The 21,502-nt window shown below is 43.6% G+C and overlaps 1 protein-coding gene across 1 annotated transcript in view; it reads right to left on the minus strand.

The window, feature by feature from the left end:
* Window positions 1-762: 762 nt before the first annotated feature.
* galnt14 (UDP-N-acetyl-alpha-D-galactosamine:polypeptide N-acetylgalactosaminyltransferase 14 (GalNAc-T14)) overlaps window positions 763-21,502 on the minus strand; it is a 258,436-nt gene continuing 237,696 nt past the window's right edge. Inside the window, exons 14-15 of the mRNA XM_079572745.1 lie at window positions 16,997-17,116; window positions 763-1,188 (exon numbers count right to left, since the gene is read on the minus strand). Coding sequence (XP_079428871.1) covers window positions 1,030-1,188; window positions 16,997-17,116 — 279 coding nt within the window. The 3' untranslated portion in view covers window positions 763-1,029. The remainder of the gene's footprint in view (window positions 1,189-16,996; window positions 17,117-21,502) is intronic.

Genomic DNA, 21,502 nt, shown 5'->3' on the forward strand with positions numbered 1-21,502 from the left:
CTGTGGGGTAGTTTTCACTCAGTCCTCCATGTTGCGGTGGTTTCTGTTGAGTAGTTTTTACTCTGTCCTCCATGTTGGGGTGGTCTCTGTGGAATAGTTTTTACTCTGTCCTCCATGTTGGTGTGGTCTCTGTGGAATAGTTTTTACTCTGTCCTCCATGTTGGGGTGGTCTCTGTGGAGTAGTTTTTACTCTGTCCTCCATGTTGGTGTGGTCTCTGTGGAATAGTTTTTACTCTGTCCTCCATGTTGGGGTGGTCTCTGTGGAGTAGTTTTTACTCTGTCCTCCATGTTGGTGTGGTCTCTGTGGAGTCTTTTTCACGCTGTCCTCCATGTTGGGGTGGTCTCTGTGGAGTAGTTTTTACTCTGTCCTCCATGTTGGTGTGGTCTCTGTGGGGTAGTTTTTACTCTGTCCTCCATGTTGGTGTGGTCTCTGAGGGGTAGTTTTCACTCTGTCCTCCATGTTGGTGTGGTCTCTGTGGGGTAGTTTTTACTCTGTCCTCCATATTGGTGTGGTCTCTGAGGGGTAGTTTTTACTCTGTCCTCCATGTTGGTGTGGTCTCTGAGGGGTAGTTTTCACTCTGTCCTCCATGTTGGTGTGGTCTCTGTGGAGTCTTTTTCACTCTGTCCTCCATGTTGGTGTGGTCTCTGTGGAGTCTTTTTCACTCTGTCCTCCATGTTGGGGTGGTCTCTGTGGAGTCTTTTTCACGCTGTCCTCCATGTTGGTGTGGTCTCTGTGGAGTCTTTTTCACTCTGTCCTCCATGTTGGGGTGGTTTCTGTGGAGTCTTTTTCACTCTGTCCTCCATGTTGGTGTGGTCTCTGTGGAGTCTTTTTCACTCTGTCCTCCATGTTGGTGTGGTCTCTGTGGAGTCTTTTTCACTCTGTCCTCCATGTTGGTGTGGTCTCTGTGGAGTAGTTTTCATGCTGTCCTCCATGTTGGTGTGGTCTCTGCGGAGTCTTTTTCACTCTGTCCTCCATGTTGGGGTGGTCTCTGTGGGGTAGTTTTCACTCTGTCCTCCAGGTCGGCGTGGTCAGGAGAAGGGCAGCTCCCACCTCTGTGTGTAGGCGCTCAGCTCGCAGGGACTGATGACCAACATCCGAGACGAGTCCAGTCCGTCCAGGGCCATCTCCGAGTCCAGGCAGAACCGCGACACCAGGTGCTCCAGGTGAGTGCCCGACTTCTGCCAGCGCTGAGGAGACAACACAACATCAGTGAGTATTGTTAATCTGCAGAACGTTTAGCGGAGATAAATGCTAACGACGGAGCAGCTACGCTAACCCTGGAAGTACCGCCTTTAGTAAATATTACTTTTTTATCAGTAGGTGCGGCATTTTTGGCTAATGAGTCTGAGATATAAGTAGGTTCAGTCACTCTCTGTTGAGTTTCAGAAAAATTGATTGTTGTATTAAAGAGTTTTTAATGTTTTTTCCCGCTCATATTAGCCGGTATGCTAGGACCCGGAAGCGGAAGTCATGACGTCACACTTAACAAACGTATTAGAGTTTATATTTCAGTGTATGAGCCTTTCTTTTCCATCACAGTGGTCTCTATGATACACCAGGGTCTTTTTGGCAACAATAAGAGTGTAGTTCAATCGGTTTTCTGATGGGATAATTGTCTTGAGGCACAGACGGGTCATTTATGAAATCCTATAATGTACAAAACACATTTTAAACTCTTAACCCCCGCCTGAACCGAGCGCATTCTCTCCAGTTTGGCGTTACCCAAATCCAAAAGCTTGTTGTGCCACTTTTTTGTCAAGTTTTCATCCTTGTTTTTGTCGCCATTTTGAGTCTTTTTCTAAGGAGCTTTAAGATTTGGGTAAAGGGGTAAAGCTAGGTAATATTAATATTATGTCCATTACACCCACGGCCTATGACCATCTGAAAAATGCTGTGTTTAAAAATGTGATACAAATGTGACAAAAAAATTACAAAAATGCGACAAAAATGTGACAAAAATGCGACAAAAATGCGACAAAAATGTGACAAAAATTCAACTAAAATGTGGCAAAAATTCAACAAAAATGTGACAAAAATTCAACAAAAATGCAACAAAAATTCAACTAAAATGTGGCAAAAATTCAACAAAAATGTGACAAAAATGCAACAAAAATTCAACTAAAATGTGGCAAAAATTCAACAAAAATGCAACAAAAATGCGACAAAAATGTGACAAAAATTCAACAAAGATGTGACAAAAATGTGACAAAAACGCAACTAAAATGTGACAAAAAAGTGACAAAAATGCAACAAAGATGTGACAAAAATGCAACAAAAATGCAACAAAAATTCAACCAAGTGACTAAAAAAAAAAGTGACAAAAACTCAACAATAAAATGACAAAAACGTAAGGAAAAAGATCAGTTTTGTGGGTCTTAGCTTTCAAATGAGGCCTATAGCCAAAGAGGACAGCATGCATTCAGTTTAGGCGGGTGTTAAGAGGTTAAAGTGCACTTATTTACTGCTGCCGATGGCAATTGAACTTATTTTAACTAATTTGAATATACATATATGTACATACAGTATAGATATATTTATGTTTTGTATTGAGTTGTCTTGTACATGAGCTGTGCCAAACAAATGCATTTGCCTAAAGCCAAACTGGAGGAAATGTGCTCGGTTCAGGTGGGGGTTAAGAGGTTAAGTAAATATATGACTGAGCAACTTTTATTTTCATGAGAGTGATATTTGGCCAGTAGAGTCTGTGCTTTGAAACGAAGAACTAAAAGCAAGTACTTCACACGGTTTAGTCCTATTTCAGAGCTTTTTTATGGATCCATCCATCTCTCCGCTGCACTGTCGTCATTATTCATTCACTCCACACTCGGTGTAGCCACAGCCGCCCTGGAGTAGACTGACAGAAGCGAGGCAACCAGTCTGTGCCATCGGCCCCTCTGACCACCACCAACCACTCACTCCTGCTGAGCCTCCCAGATCTGACGGGATCAGAGCAAAGACCGAGACCTAGAATCAGGTCTGTGAAAAAAAAATTCAGTTTTTTTCAAAATAAAATTGTCTATCTCTGTTTTATTTTTGACTTAAGTCTCTATTTTGAATAACAAAATGTCAAATCCAAGGCTCCGTGAGTTGCATTTTTAATCCAGGAGGGAGAACGGGGCGGTTTCTCATCATCGCAGGAGGACATGGGCTCTGTTCACTAGTAAACAATGTATGTCTGCGTGTTTTTCAGATATTTTTGGGTGGGTTTTGCTGCCCAGACTTGGCAACCCTGCCTAGAATATTCTTCTGTGTTGAATTCAGAAACCAAATGAAGTCTTTAGTTTTCGCATTGTGTCCGTGTTTGAACATATAAAGGACCTTTTGACAAGTTTCCTCCTTCAAACCGAGGCTTCACTGGTGCAAAACGATGATAAAACCAGAGGAACGACACTCCTCCTGCGCTCCAGCCTTTGGCGCCGCACACAGAGAAAAAGTCATTGAAAGTGGGCGTTTCTCTGTTGTTCTCACCGTTTTCCCTCCGTAGATAAATGAGTGACTTTACACCTTTTGCTCCTGAATCTCCTCCACAGCTGCACAAAAACTAAACAACTCCGAGAGAACGATGGGGAGCTTTATTTTTTACAATCTGGAACTCTTTCACCACAGCCGTACATCTGTTTGTTCATGTCTTTGTAAGAATGTGATGCAGATCTATGTAGAAGCTGAGGGGAGTTCACTGTCATGAGGCTTTCAAATACAAATGGGTAAAAAAGCTCCTTCCCAAACCGACTTCCTTCAAGTTTGATTCAAAAACTCCAAAACCTCCAGCTTGTGTTTACCGACTCTCACCACTAGATGACGCCCTCTCGCTTCTTTTCTCTCCCCGTTTCCAAACCAAACTCATGTCCAGACACTAAACATATTTGTTCAGAGTTTTAGTCAAAGAATCAAAACCAGTTGAGCTGAGACTAAAATCTCCAGATATTTTCCTCAAAGATTAAATAAAAGTAAAAGAAGAGACACGAGAACTTTGAAAGATTTATTTATTCTATTTTATTAATTAATTTGGTGGGGACATGTTAATGAACATACATGGGTCTCATGCATGTAAACAACTCACATTCATCCTGTCCTATTGTACATGTTTTTAGTGGTACGGAAAACCGGAGTACCTGGAGGAAGCGCTAACCACTGTGCTACCCACCCACCCATATCCACCCACCCATCCACCCATCCACCCATCCACCCATATCCACCCACCCATCCACCCACCCACCCACCCATCCATCCACCCACCCATCCACCCATCCACCCACCAATCCACCCACCCATCCATCCACCCACCCATCCACCCACCCACCCACCCACCAATCCACCCACCCATCCATCCATCCACCCAACCACCCACCCATCCACCCACCCACCCATCCACCCACCAATCCACCCATCCACCCATCCACCCATCCACCCACCCACCCACCCATCCATCCACCCACCCACCCATCCACCCATCCACCCATCCACCCACCAATCCACCCACCAATCCACCCATCCACCCATCCACCCATCCACCCACCCACCCATCCATCCATCCACCCAACCACCCATCCACCCACCCACCCACCCATCCACCCATCCACCCATCCACCCACCAATCCACCCACCCATCCACCCACCCATCCATCCATCCACCCAACCACCCATCCACCCACCCACCCACCCATCCACCCATCCACCCACCAATCCACCCACCCATCCACCCACCCATCCATCAATCCACCCACCCACCCACCCATCCACCCACCCATCCACCCATCCACCCACCAATCCACCCACCCATCCACCCACCCACCCACCCACCCATCCAACCACCCACCCACCCATCCATCCACCCACCCACCCACCCACCCACCCATCCACCCATCCACCCATCCACCCACCAATCCACCCATCCACCCATCCACCCACCCATCCATCCATCCACCCACCCATCCACCCATCCACCCACCCATCCACCCACCCACCCACCCACCCACCCATCCACCCATCCACCCACCCATCCACCCATCCACCCACCCATCCACCCATCCACCCATCCACCCACCCAACCACCCATCCACCCATCCACCCATCCACCCATCCACCCACCCACCCATCCATCCACCCACCCACCCACCCATCCACCCACCCATCCACCCATCTACCCAACCACCCATCCACCCACCCACCCACCCATCCATCCATCCACCCACCCACCCACCCATCCATCCACCTCCCGCGGGAGGCGACCAGGAGCCATTTAGCCTCTCCCAGCACATTCCTATGGAGCCGCACGGGCGTGAAGTTAGAAGCGACTCAGCCCTTCCACGTTTTCCTTATTTAAAGACGTTACGTGAGCGTTTACACGATCCAAGTCTAGTCACACAAAACCAAACCTGTGGATTTTCTAAGTGGATAAAAAGGGGAACTATCATGTGAAGCGTAATAACACCTCAGGGGCACATCGACGTCACAGTAATATCTTCACTCCTAAAGAATTCTGAAGATAATACGATCAACCGAAGTGCTCCTAAGGTGTCATTACGCCTCACAATATAGTTCCCCTTTTTATCCACTTAGAAAATCCACCTGTTTAATCCTGTGTGACTCGACTTGGATCGTGCAACAACTCACGTAAACGTCTTTAAACAGAGAAAACGTTCGGCTCCATAGGAATGTGCTTGGAGAGGCTAAATGCTAACAACACCTTTGGTCTTTCCGCCTGACTGAGTGCAGTCCGCTGTTCGAGGGCAGAGGAACGCACAGAGACTAAATCTCTGTGATTTCCCCAAAGAAAGTCAAACACTAGAACCAACGACCCATAAATCCCTGATACCCTGATCTCCAGTCGAGCCCCTTCTCCTATATCCTATAAGCCCCGACTGGCCAGAGCCGCCAGTCGCGCCTGCTCCCCCATGTTGTTGCTTGATCGAACGATCCTTTTGGTGTTCTGGCTTTGCTCGTGGATCTTCTCTGTCAGCTCCTGATTGACAGATTTCAAAGCCCTCCCCTCTCTCATCAAAGCCATCCACTGGGCTTTCCTGACCTCCGCGCTGTACGCCGTGACCACCTGATCTTTGTACTCTTTTTGGAGCCTCGTCTTCTCCATTAGCTGCTCTTCAATGTCTAAGCCCGTTTGATTGATTAAAGTTTTGTACACTTTCTGTGAGTCATTTTTCTCTTTTAACCGCGCCACTTCCTTTGTCAAGGTGTCGTTGCTTTGCTGAAGTGACTTCCTCTCCGCGTTCAGCGTTTCTAGACTTGCTTCCAGCACCTTTACGCTGGCAATTTGCTCTTTTAAATCATATTTCTCTTCATGTAATCGAAGGTTCTCCTTTTTCAGACCATGTCTGTCTTGCCGAGCTTTCTTGTGCTTTGGCGCCGCTTTTTGAAGCTCGAGTAGTTTTTCTTTAAGCTTTTCCGTTTCTTTGTTTAATTTGGCGTTTTTATCATCCAGGTTCACACCTTCCTTTTCTGTTTGAGCGTAACTATCTGACATGGGGCAGAGCCTTCTGATTTCACGCTTCGCATAAGCAATATAGTTGTGCAGGCTGAGAGCCTTCTTTCTGCGGGTGTCATTTTCGCTGACCAGTTCCTCATAGCTTGGTACCATAGCCCTCAGCTCTGCCCATTGAATTGTCACCTTGGCTTTTTCATGCTCAAGATGCTTCATTTGTCTCTCCAGGACACCTTTGACTGCAGTCATCTCCTTCACTTTAATGCTTAGTTCTGACTCGAATGACGCCACTTTGTTTAGATTCCGTGAGACATTATCTTCCAGATATTTGATCTGTTTACGTTTACGCTCGACTTCATCCTCCAGCTCCGCACACTGGTGTTTCAGCGTTGCTTGCTGTTGAAGTCTGGCCTGCAGGTCTTTGAGCTGCTCTTCATACGTATCACGCTGGACCTTCAGCTCGTTCAGCTCATTTCCAAGCTCCGTTCTCCGATTTCTGAGATATTCCTCTGATCGCACTTTCTTCTTGGACTCAGAAATTTGTTGTTGAAGATCCGTTATCTCCTGACGAACCACATCCTTCTCCTTTTCCAAGTCCACACAGTTTTGATTAGACTCAGAGCTTCTGTGAGCGATTTCTGCAGCGAGAGCCGTGACTTCATCCTGTAAGGCTTTTTTCTGCGCCAGAAGGGAATTTATCTCAACTCTGTTGACCTGATGCTTGTCCAGATGTTGGCGTCTCCGAAGCAAGTACGTTTTCTCATCCTGAATCCCGTTCAGTGCTGCGATCTCTTTATTTACTTGGTCAGAGTCACAGTCCTGTAAAACGCTTGCTTTGCTCGTCGATGGCGTTTCTTCAGCGTGCTCGCCTTGGGGCTCGAGCTCGTTCTCCGCTGCGTCTTCTGATTGGCAGGCGTTTAATACAGTATCTTTGAATGACCGGAGGATTTCAGACCGTTCTTCCGGCTTTGGGAAGTACTCATGTATCGCTTTGATGGTTACTTGAGTTAAGTTTTGCACAAAAGCACCTCTGAAAGTGCTGTCTGATTCCACGTCAGCCATCTTGAGGATTTGCTAAGTTTAAGCCAAAGCTTTGTCAAATATGAAGCAGAATCTGGCTTGGCTTCACTTTGCTAAAGCGTCCGTCGACAGACGTCGTTATTCAGCCACAGGACGTTTAGACAGAAAAATATCACGTGTTCAGCTGCAGGACTCCGGGAACAATGAACGCCTTTGCGAATGTGATGTGAGGTCACAGCACGGAGGCACGGGCTCGACCAATCAGAAGGCAGCGCATCATTCCAAATAGTTACTAAGCAACCGACAGAACATGTGACATCATCAGTTGGAATTGCCCATATATGGTCAGTGGTCTCAGCTCACAGTGAGGTCCGCACAGGTGCTGGGACCTGATTTGGGCCTGAGATTCAGAGACTGAGGTCGGCCCCGGGTCCTGTGGAGTCACAGCTCAGTTGGAGTGCGCTGGTCTCACGTGCCAGAGGTCGCCACATCAAACACCACTTTGACAACTTTCTAAAACGTCCTCTTTTCACAGTCTGAGCCTGATACAACCCCACAGTCAGCACCAAGTCATGTAGATACAAATATATAGTATTTGTCCACTTTTACTACCTTCCACCTGCCTTTTTCCCTCCTCAGAACACCAGTCTCCACTGGATTGGACTGCACCAACTTCCACTAACTCAGAGGGGTGTTCCACTGAAACCCCTCTGAGTTAGTTCAAATGGTCTCTCCCTGTCACAAGAATGAATGCAAATATTATTTCTGATTTTGATTATTTTAACCTCTTGCCACCCGCCAAAACCAAATGCATTCTCTCCTCTTTGCCATTGTCGTCACTTTTTATTTCCCTTATGTGTTTTTGTCACTTTTTTATTACTTTTTTTGCTGTTCTTTTGTCATTTTTTGCTGGATTTTTGTCTTTTTTCTGCTGGATTTTTGTCCTTTTTTTGCTGCCCTTTTGTCACCTTTTTGTTGAGTTTTTGTCATTTTTGTCGCTTTTTTGGTCGCTTTTTAGCGCTTTTTTGTTGTGTTTACATCCTCATTTTCTTTTTTTCTTTTTTATCGCTGTTTTGAAGAAGCTTTTAGATTTGGAGAACTTGGAGAACAGGAGAAAACATGTTCAGGTGGGAGTTAAGAGGTTAAAGACGATTACGCTTGTGTTACCTACAGGTGAAACTCGAAAATTAGAATATTCATATAAAATTCATTTCTGTGACTCAACTTAAAGAGGGGGTATTATGCTTTTTTCAGCCACATAGCACCAGTCTATATCACACTACAATGATGACAAAACCTTCTGTTGGTCTGTAAATGCAGTAAATTAGAATAACTGCCTTGTATAAAATTGCTCTTTCAAAATGGCGGTAGCAAATGGCTTGAAATAGGCCCCTGTCTCTTTAAGAACCTCTGACCCTTTCCGACACGCCCCCTCCACACGCTGTCTGTGGCATCACAACACTACGCTCGTTGTCTCAACAGTATTGAAACTACGATCGGTGCATTTTAATTTTTATTGTTGGAAAGGAGCTACTGTTTATCACTTTGGGAACAATGGCCACACAGGATATTATTTGGAAACGAACCTTCCACACCGGACGCTTGGAAGGGGCTCTTGCCTGAAAAATAACTGCTGATTGGAGGCTTCTCTTTGCGTCTGCCATGCCCTATGGATCTCTAACTATACCCCCATGGACGACACCAGGATCTGCAGGAGCCCATACGATTCAAAAGACGGACATTATCTGTGCAGGTGGACAATGGTTTTTCGAGGTTACCCGTTAGCTTGTTATAATCGACTACAGCTCATTGTTGATGAAAAGTCTGTAATAAACCACAAATGTGTAAAGCCAGGCTCATTGTGTGATCATCGTAAAGGCTGCTTCGAGTAGTTGCTGCTTTATTGACGTTATTTGTGCATAATATGCTGCCTGTTTTCAATGAATGTTGTGAAGGTGAAGGTTGTTAGCCTGTCGCGGCTAATAGTGCCTTAGCTCCGGGAGAAACCACTCGGCTACGACTCACTGTAGATGAAATGTGAGCAATAAACTACGAAATCAACAAGCCAGGCTCCGTGTGTGATCATCATAAAGGCTGCTTCAAGCAGTTGCCTGTTTTAGTGACGTTTTCAATGCATAATATGCTGCTTGTATTCAGTGAATTTTCCCGTTAGCTTGTCGCGGCTAGCTTGTTAGCTCCGGGAGAAAGCCACTCGGCTATGACCCATTGTAGATGAAATGTGAGCAATAAACTACACAATCAACAAGCCTGGCTCCGTGTGTGATCATTGTTAAACGGTTCTTTATGTGTGTGGTGGTTTTATTGACTTTATGTGTGCATATTTCTCGTTTTCACGTGATGACTCGAGGTTTAGCTTAGCATTAGCTTTCTCCGGAGGCTCTGTGCATCATCAAGGCCCAGCGCAGAACCAGACACTGAAATAAGTGTTCTTGTCACCGGTTTTAATCCTGGGTGTTTCGGTAACAGAAACACTGATGTGTGTCTTTGTAAAAGTCTGCTGTGGCTCCGGTTCACAACACATGAAGCTAATCCTCCATGATGACTCTGTTTACGTCTTAGGGCTAGACACTGCGGGGAGGGGGTTCTGCTGAAGAGCAGTGGTTGGTTACTCGGCTGGTGACGAAAGGTCGGAGGCGTATCCTGGAGGTCGAGGCGTTCCCTGAAGGAATCAGGCGTTTTATCCCTAAAATGGCTGCCATCAGAGTTTTTACAGATTACTCGAAAATACGTGAATGTGCTAAGGCAACACTTCAGGCATGTTTATAATGAGGGAATGACTTAATAACATGATGTAAAGCTTGAAAAAGTCGATTTTGCATAATACCCCCCCTTTAAACTGTGAAACTAATACATGATAGACTCATTACATGCAAAGTGAGAAATGTATAGCCTTTATTTGTTATAACTGTGATTATTATGGCTCAGCTTGTAAAAACTCCAAATTAAAAATATCATAAAATTATTATAAATTATTATTATTGTCAAGTCTTTCAGCTCTCGCTGCACAAGTTTCCAGACTTAAAGAGGAGGGGCTCACAAATGGACTTAAACCCTTAACTCCCACCTGAACCGAGCACATTTTCTCCAGTTTGGCTTTACCCCAGTCCAAAAGCTTCTGGAAAAAAGCTGTGAAAATAGCAACAAAACTGAGACGAAAACAATGATGGAAATGTGACAAAAAAGTGAGAAAACATTGACAAAAAAATGACAAAAATTTTATGAAAAAGTGGCAAAAAATTGATTTAAAAAATTGACGGAAAAATGAAAAAAAAAAATTGACAAAAAAAATTACCAAAAAAAATGACCAAAAATTGGACGAAAAAATGACAAAAATGTGACAAAAATGAGTTGAATCCCAAACAAAAAAATGATGGAAAAAAAATCTGATGATGTGAGGGAATAAAAACCTCTCGGTGGCGGGAGTTAAGAGGTTAAAGGGGCTAGATGCAAGTTAGTATAGCCATTTTATACTCACTGCTGCCACCTCAGGTCATACGTGTAACTGCAGTCTCTACATTAAGCTCGTGCATGACGGATATTCAGACCTGAAGTAACAACTTTCTGAGTGACAGTGCAGGATTTTAGAGGCAGTTGTGGTGAACAGGTCTGAGCTCATTCTACACATTAGGACATGGCTGGAACATGTAGGGGGAGGAAAATACTTGGTTTTAACATTTCTAAACTCTGTGTAGTTTCTTTAAGCCGCATGGATAATTTGCATACTGTAGCTTTATGAAACAGCTGTTGAGGTAAAATAAGGCTAAAGGGAAATGTGATGCTCATCTGTATTTTTCTTTTTTTTTTCTCCTTAAATGTGTTTATTTGGACACTATGTTGTTGCATATGCGATACAGTAGGGGGCAGCATGTGCTTTTGTTTGCCTGCAGTCTGCCAATAACCTTAACCCCTTAACTCCCACCTGAACCGAGCATATTTTCTCCAGTTTGGCTTTACCCCAATCCAAAAGCTTCTGGAACAAAGGTGTGGAAAATAGCGACAAAACTGAGACGAAAACAATGATGGAAATGTCACAGAAATGTCACAAGAAATTGACAAAAATGTGACGAAAAAATGACAAAAATGTGACAAAAAAAAATACAAAAATGTGATAAAAAATTGACAAAAAAATGACCCAAAAATTACAAAAAAATGACAAAAAAGTTACAAAAATGAATTGAACACCCAACAAAAAAATGATGGAAAAAAAATCTGATGACGTAAGGAAAAAGATCCTCTCGGTTCAGGCGGGAGTTAAGAGGTTAAAGAACAGCTGCCGTTGGTGACGTCTCTTCCCCTGGGTAAGGACGGTCGAATTGTGCAAATGCTGCTGAAGCTCTAATTCACTAACTGCATACGCACACAACACAGTAAAATAAATGTATATTGGATGTTAGTAATATATTTGAGCTAACTGCATCATTTTCAAATCATCGTAATGCTCCATCAGATATTTATGCTTCTTTCCAAGTAACACAGCAAACCTTTACACATATACAGCATAAGAAAAGTTTAAATATTTCATTGAAAGTATTTTTTTTCGGCCCAAGATCCGCGGATGCAGCCATTTTTCTGTCTCTTTGGTCTGTACCGCAAAGAATTATGGGCAATATGCTTCGCCAAAGTCCGCTTCGGTGAAGTGTGGATCAGGGGCACAAAGGGGGCGGGGCCAAAGATCCCTCTGGAGGATTGGGACACCCTCCCACAGGAGGGGCGTGAGGGTGGGAGTGCGAGCATTGGGACAGGGCCATAGAGATCGAACAGTCGACCCCATGAGAGGTTCAGGATCAGGAGCGAGGGTTAGGACTTAGAGGCGATAATTTGACGGTTTCAAACGCAGCCTAAGCGATACAAGCTCTGGAGCGCCATCACGACTTTGTATCTGAGATATTTGCACCTTTTCCAGTGAAAGAAGAAGCTTCAACAGGAAGAACGGATCAATGAAACCAAGCAATACGTCCGTACTACAGCAAAGCTTTATCTCACGGTGTGGGGCAGATCTATGGAACGACCTGGATCAGGAAATGAAGAGCAGTACTTCCTTAGAGCAATTCAAAGTTAGGTTCAAGCAGGATTTACTTCATCAATACGCTGGAAAAGAGAGATAAACGATATCAAGAAGTGAGAAAGATGGAAAAAGACAATATGAAAAAAAATAAATGAGGGAAAAAGGGATAAAAAAAATAAAAAATAAATAAAAAATTGTTAATAATAACAATGTTCTCTGAAGGGCTATGTACATTAATATTTATACTGCTGTATACATATATAAACATGTATATGTATAAGATATGTGCTTAAATGGACTACATACATGTGTATATGGGCTGTATGTGTGTGTATATGTATATGTATATATATATATATATATTAGTGGTGGGCCGTTAACGGCGTTAACGTGCTGCGTTAACGCGAGACTCTTATCGCCGTTAATCTATGGATCTATACTCTGCAAGCTATGACTTTCACCGTGATATTTTATGCAGGGCTTAAAGTATTCCGGCCTGAGGCCTCTGGCGCAAGCAAAGTGTATCAGACTGCAAATTATTTGTCCGTTTTTTTCCGCGCATTTGTGAAAAAGTCGCCTTTCCCGCACTTCTTACGGTCCATGAATGCATCTCACGCGCAGCCTCGCTGTCACGTGATTCCTCTGAAACCAAAACAACTGCCACGCGGATGCTGGAGCTACTTTTGTTATGGATTAAGTTTTGCCAAATGGACGCTATGACCAGACGAGTGAGAATCGGATAAAGAGGCGAAGAGCAGCAGGTTCTACGACTGATCCACAGTGAGTTTATTTACTTCTTCTGTGAGGACAGTCGGGCTAACGGGGTCGCATCACCCGCGCTAAAATAAGCACTAAAAGCCCCGCACGAGAGCGCGGTGTCGGACCTGCCCCCCTACGTGCCTCCTTTTGCAGCCGTGCGCGCGGTGAGACAGGTGTGCGCGGCTGCGATCCCCCCCCCCAACAACATTAATGTTTAACTGAATAAACAGTTAGTAAACACAAGTGCATCTTCTTGAACATGAATTATTTTCATCACCAATTATCATAGTAGAACGTTCTCATGCAGTTTGTGATGCATTTTGGAAACAGGAGATGAGCCCCTGGTCTCACGCACCACCTGACCTGAGAAACTCGTTCTCAAAGACTTACTTTTAGTCATTATTTGGGCAGCACACATATTCTGAATGGCTTCGGCAGAATTCAAGCGAGACATTTTAATCTAGATTAATTTCAGAATTAATCTATTAAAAAAAATAATCTATGCCCACCTCTAATATATATATATATACATATATGTATATATGTGTATGTGTATGTATATATACATTTTTGTTTATTTTTTTCTCAACAATATCGTATGTATGACATCTTATGTTCATGATAAGGTACTGGATGCACTTTTAGTTGACAAGCTTTCGAAACGTTACTATGGTAACTAACTGTAAATGTTTACCTTTAACTACGTCAGTTTGGAAGGGGGTGGGCGTGTACAAGCACCTTGCTTCTGCCGACTCCTTTTGGGCATCTTACCTGTTCGCTGTTTGAAGAGTTCATTTGCAAAAGCAGATGTCTCCGTTTTGAATTTTTTTCAAAATCGTTTTGGATATAAGCTAAAGTTGTGTGAATTTAGTTAAGAACAAGTGACTTAATATTTTTATGGCACTGAAACAAATCTGGTAATGAAAAACACTGCTATGTAAAGAGAAATGTTGAAGCAAACGTAGAGTTTTTTCAATGGCACTTATCTGTTTTTGCAAATGAACTCTTCGTTTGTTTTGTCATGTCATCTGCTGAATACTCAGCTGCTCAAGAAAGAAAGAAAGAAAGAAAGAAAGAAAGAAAGAAAGAAAGAAAGAAAGAAAGAAAGAAAGAAAGAAAGAAACTCCGTCCAGTCTTAGATTTACTACAACCATTATCATTATTCGTTGCACTACACGTGAACATGCTTTTTGAGCTGCTTTATCCCCTTAGCCTGGATGCTTTTGTCGTATCCCTTAACTTTGCTTGTTCACACTTCGTCTCCGTCACATGCTCCTCCAGATCGAGTCGTTTGGAAGATTTTTGGGCCTAAAAACAAAGCCATTATTCTCCCACTCATCAAACAGAGGCGCCGGGCTGTGGAGCGGCTTAATGGGAAATAAACACCAAAGATAATTAAAAACAAATAAATTTGGGGGCGGAAGACGCTGATGATCGGGTGGTGAAAAAGCTGAGACGGTGTTTCTGCGAGTTGAGCCGAGTGCAGAGGGTTTAGTGAAGGGAGAGACGGGAACACGCTGAAGCCTCTGACACTCGACACGAGAGAGGAGGCCTGGAAACACCAAACCACACGTTCAACACGGCAGGACAAGATATCAAACTGTCCTGTCCGTCTTAATAAATGGACTCAATTTATATAGAGCTTTTCTACCTTTATCAGGCCCAAAGCGCTTTACAGCCAGGAACCAGTCACCCATTCACTCTCTCATTCATACACCAATGTACGCAGACACTGGAGGCAGGTAGGGTGAAGTGTCTTGCCCGAGGACACAACGACAGTGTGCGTTTGCGGGAGCTGGGATACGAACCAGCAACCTTCCAATCACGAGACGATCCGCTCTACCAACTGCCCCATCGTCGCCCCAAAGCTCAAAAAAAGTGTCAAAAACAGCGACGATAAAGTGATGAAAATGCGACGAAAAACGGACAAAAACACGACAAAACAAACGTCAAAACCACGGGTGCAGGTCTTAGCTTTCAAATGGGCCGTTACAATGGCCAAGCTCTCCAGCCACGCTGAACTTAAGAGGATAAAGGCTCCAAAGTTAAAAGCCTAATTATGCACACTCCAGGACAGCAGGTGGTGCTGTGCAGATATTTGTCAAATGACACTAACTCAAAACAAGGAAGGAGGTTTGTCCCCGTCGCGTTGCTGTACAGAGGGTGAATTTCATGTTTAAAGTTTTTTTTCCAAACACTTATGGGCTAAATGCACAGTTTCCCCACGTGACCTCTTCCTGGACAATAAACCAGTCACTTCCTGTTGCCGATCATTTACATTCACAATCAGCAGGTCCCACACAAATAAAGAGATCGCTCAGGATTTGGGAAATGTGACTTAATGCATTGTAAGCCGGTTACTGTGTTTTGTCGGCCATGTTGGAGTGTTCGTCGGATGTTGTTTTGTGCCTGTTTGCCGTCGGCCATGTTGGAATAGCCAGCGTCTGTGTTTTGTCGGCCATGTTGGTGTTTTTTTGTACCTGTTTGCCGTCGGCCATGTTGGAATAGCCAGCGTCTGTGTTTTGTCGGCCATGTTGGTGTTTTTTTGTACCTGTTTGCCGTCAGCCATGTTGGAATACCCAGCAGCTGTGTTTTGTCGGCCATGTTGGTGTAGTTTTGTACCTGTTTGCCGTCGGCCATGTTGGAAAGCCGGGGACTGTGTTTTGTCGGCCATGTTGGTGTAGCTTTGTACCTGTTTGCCGTCGGCCATGTTGGAATAGCCAGCGTCTGTGTTTTGTCGGCCATGTTGGTGTTTTTTTGTACCTGTTTGCCGTCGGCCATGTTGGAATAGCCAGCGTCTGTGTTTTGTCGGCCATGTTGGTGTTTTTTTGTACCCGTTTGCCGTCGGCCATGTTGGAATAGCCAGCGGCTGTGTTTTGTCGGCCATGTTGGTGTTTTTTTGTACCCGTTTGCCGTCAGCCATGTTGGAAAGCCAGCGTCTGTATTATGTCGGCCATGTTGATGTTTTTTTGTACCTGTTTGCCGTCGGCCATGTTGGAAAGCCAGCGTCTGTATTATGTCGGCCATGTTGATGTTGTTTTGTACCTGTTTGCCGTCGGCCATGTTGGAATAGCCAGCGTCTGTGTTTTGTCGGCCATGTTGGTGTTTTTTTGTACCGGTTTGCCGTCGGCCATGTTGGAAAGCCAGCATCTGTGTTTTGTCGGCCATGTTGGTGTTTTTTTGTGCCTGTTTGCCGTCGGCCATGTTGGAATAGCCAGCGTCTGTGTTTTGTCGGCCACATTGATGTTGTTTTGTACCTGTTTGCCATCGGCCATGTTGGAATAGCCAGCGTCTGTGTTTTGTCGGCCATGTTGGTGTAGTTTTGTACCTGTTTGCCGTCGGCCATGTTGGAATAGCCAGCGTCTGTGTTTTGTTGGCCATGTTGGTGTTTTTTTGTACCTGTTTGCCGTCGACCATGTTGGAATAGCCAGCGGCTGTGTTTTGTCGGCCATGTTGGTGTAGCTTTGTACCTGTTTGCCGTCGGCCATGTTGGTATAGCCAGCGTCTGTGTTTTGTCGGCCATGTTGGTGTTTTTTTGTACCCGTTTGCCGTCGGCCATGTTGGAATAGCCATCGTCTGTGTTTTGTCGGCCATGTTGGTGTAGCTTTGTACCTGTTTGCCGTCGGCCACGTTGGAATAGCCGGTGTCTGTGTTTTGTCGGCCATGTTGGTGTAGTTTTGTACCTGTTTGCCGTCGGCCATGTTGGAATAGCCGGTGTCTGTGTTTTGTCGGCCATGTTGGTGTAGTTTTGTACCTGTTTGCCGTCGGCCATGTTGCAGGGCAGCAGCAGCACCTGTGAGGCGGGGAACATGGTGGACAGGGACAGACAGTGGTGCTGCTGTCGGATCTGCTGCCCCACGGTGTAAACCCACTCCTGCAAACACACAAAACAAACACACGTCACAATATCGGAGAAATAATTAAATGTGATATTGGGCTAAACAAAACAGTAGTTTGGTGAATAGACAAGAGTAAGAAGTCGTTCTACGTGGCCTTTTTGTCTAAAAGAGGAGTTGAATCCACACGGTTCTTATGAGCATAGTTACTTACAGTAACTCTGGTTCTCTGAATGTGAGTCTAAAACAATTCGGGTCTATCATTTAACTTATAAATAACGTATTTAAAAAATTAAAGAAGATCCAAAAATCTATTATGTCAACCAAAGTAATTTAACCTCTTAACTCCCACCTGAACGGATCCCATTTTCTCCAGTTTGGCTTTACCCTAATCAAAAAGCGTCTTGGGAAAAAGCACCAAAACAGCCACAAAAAATTAGAAGAAAACAAGGATGTAAACGCAACAAAAAAATGACAAAAACTGAACAAATATTTGACAAAAATTCAACCAAGTGACCAAAAATGAAAATAACAAAAAAATGACAAAAACTCAACAAAAATGTGAGAAAAATTTGAAAAAAAATGTGACAAAAATCAACCAAAAAGTGACAAAAATTCAACCAACAAGTGACCAAAAATGTATAATAAATGTGACAAAAACTTGACAAAAAAATGAGAAAAAATTGAATAAAATGTGAGAAAAATTTGAAAAAAAAATGTGACAAAAAATCAACCAAAAAGTGACAAAAATTCAACAAAGATGTGACAGAAAGTCGACCAACAAGTGACCAAATATGTATAATAAATGTGAGAAAAACTCAACCAAAAATGTGACAAAAAAGGCGACACAACACAGCAACAACACGAGGAAAAATATCAATTTTGTGGGTCTTAGCTTTCAAATGAGGTGTTACACAGGCCTATAGCCAAAGAGGGCAGCATGCATTCGGTTTAGGCGGGTGATTTTATATCAAAAACATAAAATGACAATACATTTCTCTCTCTTTATATTTGTGTCAGTGATCAACAGGATGTCTCTGAATGTAATGGAGCCGCTCTGGGGTAAATTATTGATGCTCTGCTGTTGTACAAATGCCTCAGTTTGCGCGTGAATATTGATGAGTAAACGCTGCTGATGTGGATTCAGAGTGACTTCCTACCACGCTGAAAATTAAACTTTCATGAGCCGCGTGTCGACAAGAGAGAGATTTTTATCAGGAACAGATTCGCAGAGAAACGCGGAGACGAATGAGGAGGAAATGAGCGGAAAACCAGAACCGAATCTTTCAGTTTGCAATATTTACAATGTCTGGAGTATATTATTTAGCATGTTTGTGATCATTTAAGAAGCAAAAAGTACAGTTTGTCAAGCCAATTCATTCTACATTTCATTATTAGACAGAAGAATTACATCAATCCCTTTCCAGATTTAGCATATATGACATTTTGTGTTGATCACAGCGACAATTGTAGGCGTTTTGGCTCTTTCTAAAACTGCCTTTGACGACATATTCAACTTGAATTTACTCTGGATTTCTGCAGTGAAAGTGGTTGATATTAAGTTCACAAATAAAGGACATAAAGTGGAATGAGAATCCAGAGAGAGTTTTGTGTCACCTCAAAAGGGATTCTTAAAATGCCATTCCATATTTAGCATCTATGGCATTTTGTGTTGATAACAGCGACAATTGTAGGCGTTTTGTCCTTGACTTTTCACAAACATTTCACAGTAAAAAATAATGACATCCTGCACACATGAGGTGGACATGATGAGGACAAATACTTCTGTAAGAGTTTTGTGTCCCGTCAAAAGGGATTGATTAAAATCCTGTTCCAAAAGTCGCTGATATGGATCATGACCTATTCATGACATATTCAACTTGAATTCACTCAGGATTTCTGCAGTGAAAATGGTTGATATTAAGTTCACAAATAGTGGACATAAAATAGAATAATAATCCAGAGAGAGTTTTGTGTCATATCAAAAGAAATGATTACAATACATTTCCAGATTTAGCATCATGGCATTTGTGTTGATTACAGTGACAATATTGTAGGCGTTTTGTCCATGATTTTCTCACACGTTTCATAGTAAAGAATTATAAATTAGGAACACAGGTGGTGGGAATGATGAGGAAACATAATCCAATGAGGGTTTTGCGTCAACCTGAAAGGGATTATTAAAATCCTTTCCAAATATAGCATTTATGGCACTGTGGATTACCTGTAACAAGTGAATTTCTCCTTTGTGAGAGCAATAAAGGATTATCTTATCTTATCTTATCTAAGCAGTCACCATTTGGGACATACTGTATATTAACTTGAATTTTTTCAGGATTTCTACAGTGAAATCTGTTGATTTTAACTTCCAGGTATCATAATGTGGAGTAATAATGCAGAGTTTTGTGTCACTTCAAAAGAGATCATTGTAATCCCTTTTCAAATTTAGCAAATGTGTCATTTTGTATTGAATACAGACAAAAGTAGGCGTTTTGTCCATGACTTTTGTCCCACGTTTAAAAATGTATGAATTTGGTAAACAGGCGGTGATGAGGAAAATAAAATATATATTAAATACACGGTGGCGCAGCGGTTAGCGCTCGTGCTTCACAGCTAGAAGGTTCCGGGTTTGATTCCCACCAGGACGGGGCCTTTCTGTGTGGAGCATGTTCTCCCCGTGTCTGCGTAGGTTTTCTCCGGTTTCCCCGACCCAGACCCGGTTTATCCTACACAAGGTGCGTCGGGCCCCGCAGCCGCAAGGGCCCCGCAGTTCAGTCAAACCACGGTGTTTCACTGATTAATCACGCCGTTGTTTCACCATCAGGCTCTCTGAGCCGTCTGCTGAGCCGGAGAGACCGACCGCCTTCCCCCGTCACTTCCAAGGTGTGAGTGCTTCTCCGCTGTGTGTCTCTCAGCACTCGCTTCGCCTCCTGTACGCCTGCATGTCGCCCGTGTCCCGGGCGCTGCTCTCATGTTTTCTCTGGACTCATTTAAACTCTTCTCATCGTCTCTAGCGGAGAATCAGGACAGTAGTTTGGTGAATAGACGAGAGTAAAAAGTCGTTCTACGTCGGGCCTTTTGTCTAAAAGAGGAGTTGAATCCACACGGTTCTCATGAGCATAGTTACTTACAGTAACTCTGGTTCTCTGAATGTGCACAGTCTAAAACAAATCGGGCTCCGCACTGGCTAATCCTCAGCCCATTTGCCATTTACCCTTTTAAAAAGTGGTGGAAATAGACTATAGTCGTCCTAAAGTCTCACAGTGGCTCAGTGGTTAGTGGTTCTCACACAGGGGGCGGGGCCTCAATTGAGGCATTTTCCACTCCTGCCCTGCATTACTGCACAGTGGACCTGTTTTTGGCCTTAAATGGTTTAAATACCGTAAACACATCCCGTGGTTATTCGACGAATAACCACGGGATGTGAACTGTAGGGTCCCCCAAGAAGGGCCAGCACCGGCTCTGCCCCTACCACTAAAACATGAACAATAGGTTCCCCACTGGGACCAGGACTCCCCTGAAAAAGACATTCTTAATCACTGTGGGACTGTCCCGGTTAAATAAAGGTCAATAAATAATAATAATAAAAATACTGCATATGGCACATGTATGACCTGCAAAGTTACCACTGACGGCAAATTCAACTTGAATTCACTCAGGATTTCTGCCGTGAAAATAGTTGATATTAAGTTCACTGATAGTGGACATAAAGTAGAATAATAATCCAGTGAGACTTTTGTCTCATATCAAAACAAATTACTACAATCCCTTTCCAAATTTAGCATAAATGGCATTTTGAATTGAACACGGTGACAATTGTAGGCGTTTTGTCCATGAATTTTCTCTCATGTTTCTCTGTAAAAATGTATGAAATCATGTTCACAGATGCATGATGGGAAAACATGATCCAGTGAGAGTTTTGTGTCACCTCATTAAGGATAATGAAAGTCTTATTCCAAATACAGCATAATAGAGAGTTTCCTTTACAAATGGAAAGCCCGGTTTGCACGTCGCTCTCCCCTCCCACTAAAAACATGTACAACAGCCCCGGATGAGCGCGCTGGACCTGGGTTTCGGTCTTTAACTGTGTGCCGGTCTGAAGGTGATTGTAACGATTAGATTTGGCCCGAAGCGAAAACAACAGAAGGTCAGAGCAAAGAGAAACGCGCTGCAGCAGCAAAAAACACAAGCACAGGAAATGTGGAAACTTTACAAGGTCTAGTCCATTTTTCAGCTCATGTAAGTCACAAGAACATTAATCACAACTACAAGGTTTGTACAAGGTTTACACAGGCAGCAGGAAGTCAAATTCAGCGCCATTTTTACACCAAAATACTATTAAGCCACGACACATAGAAGAAATGTGGATCTAATGCAGTTTGGTTTGAGTGTAATGTACTTTAATGACATGGAAGAGCTTGATT

Source organism: Gobius niger, assembly GCF_951799975.1.
Source record: "Gobius niger genome assembly, chromosome: 15".
Classification (NCBI taxonomy): Eukaryota; Metazoa; Chordata; class Actinopteri; order Gobiiformes; family Gobiidae; genus Gobius; species Gobius niger.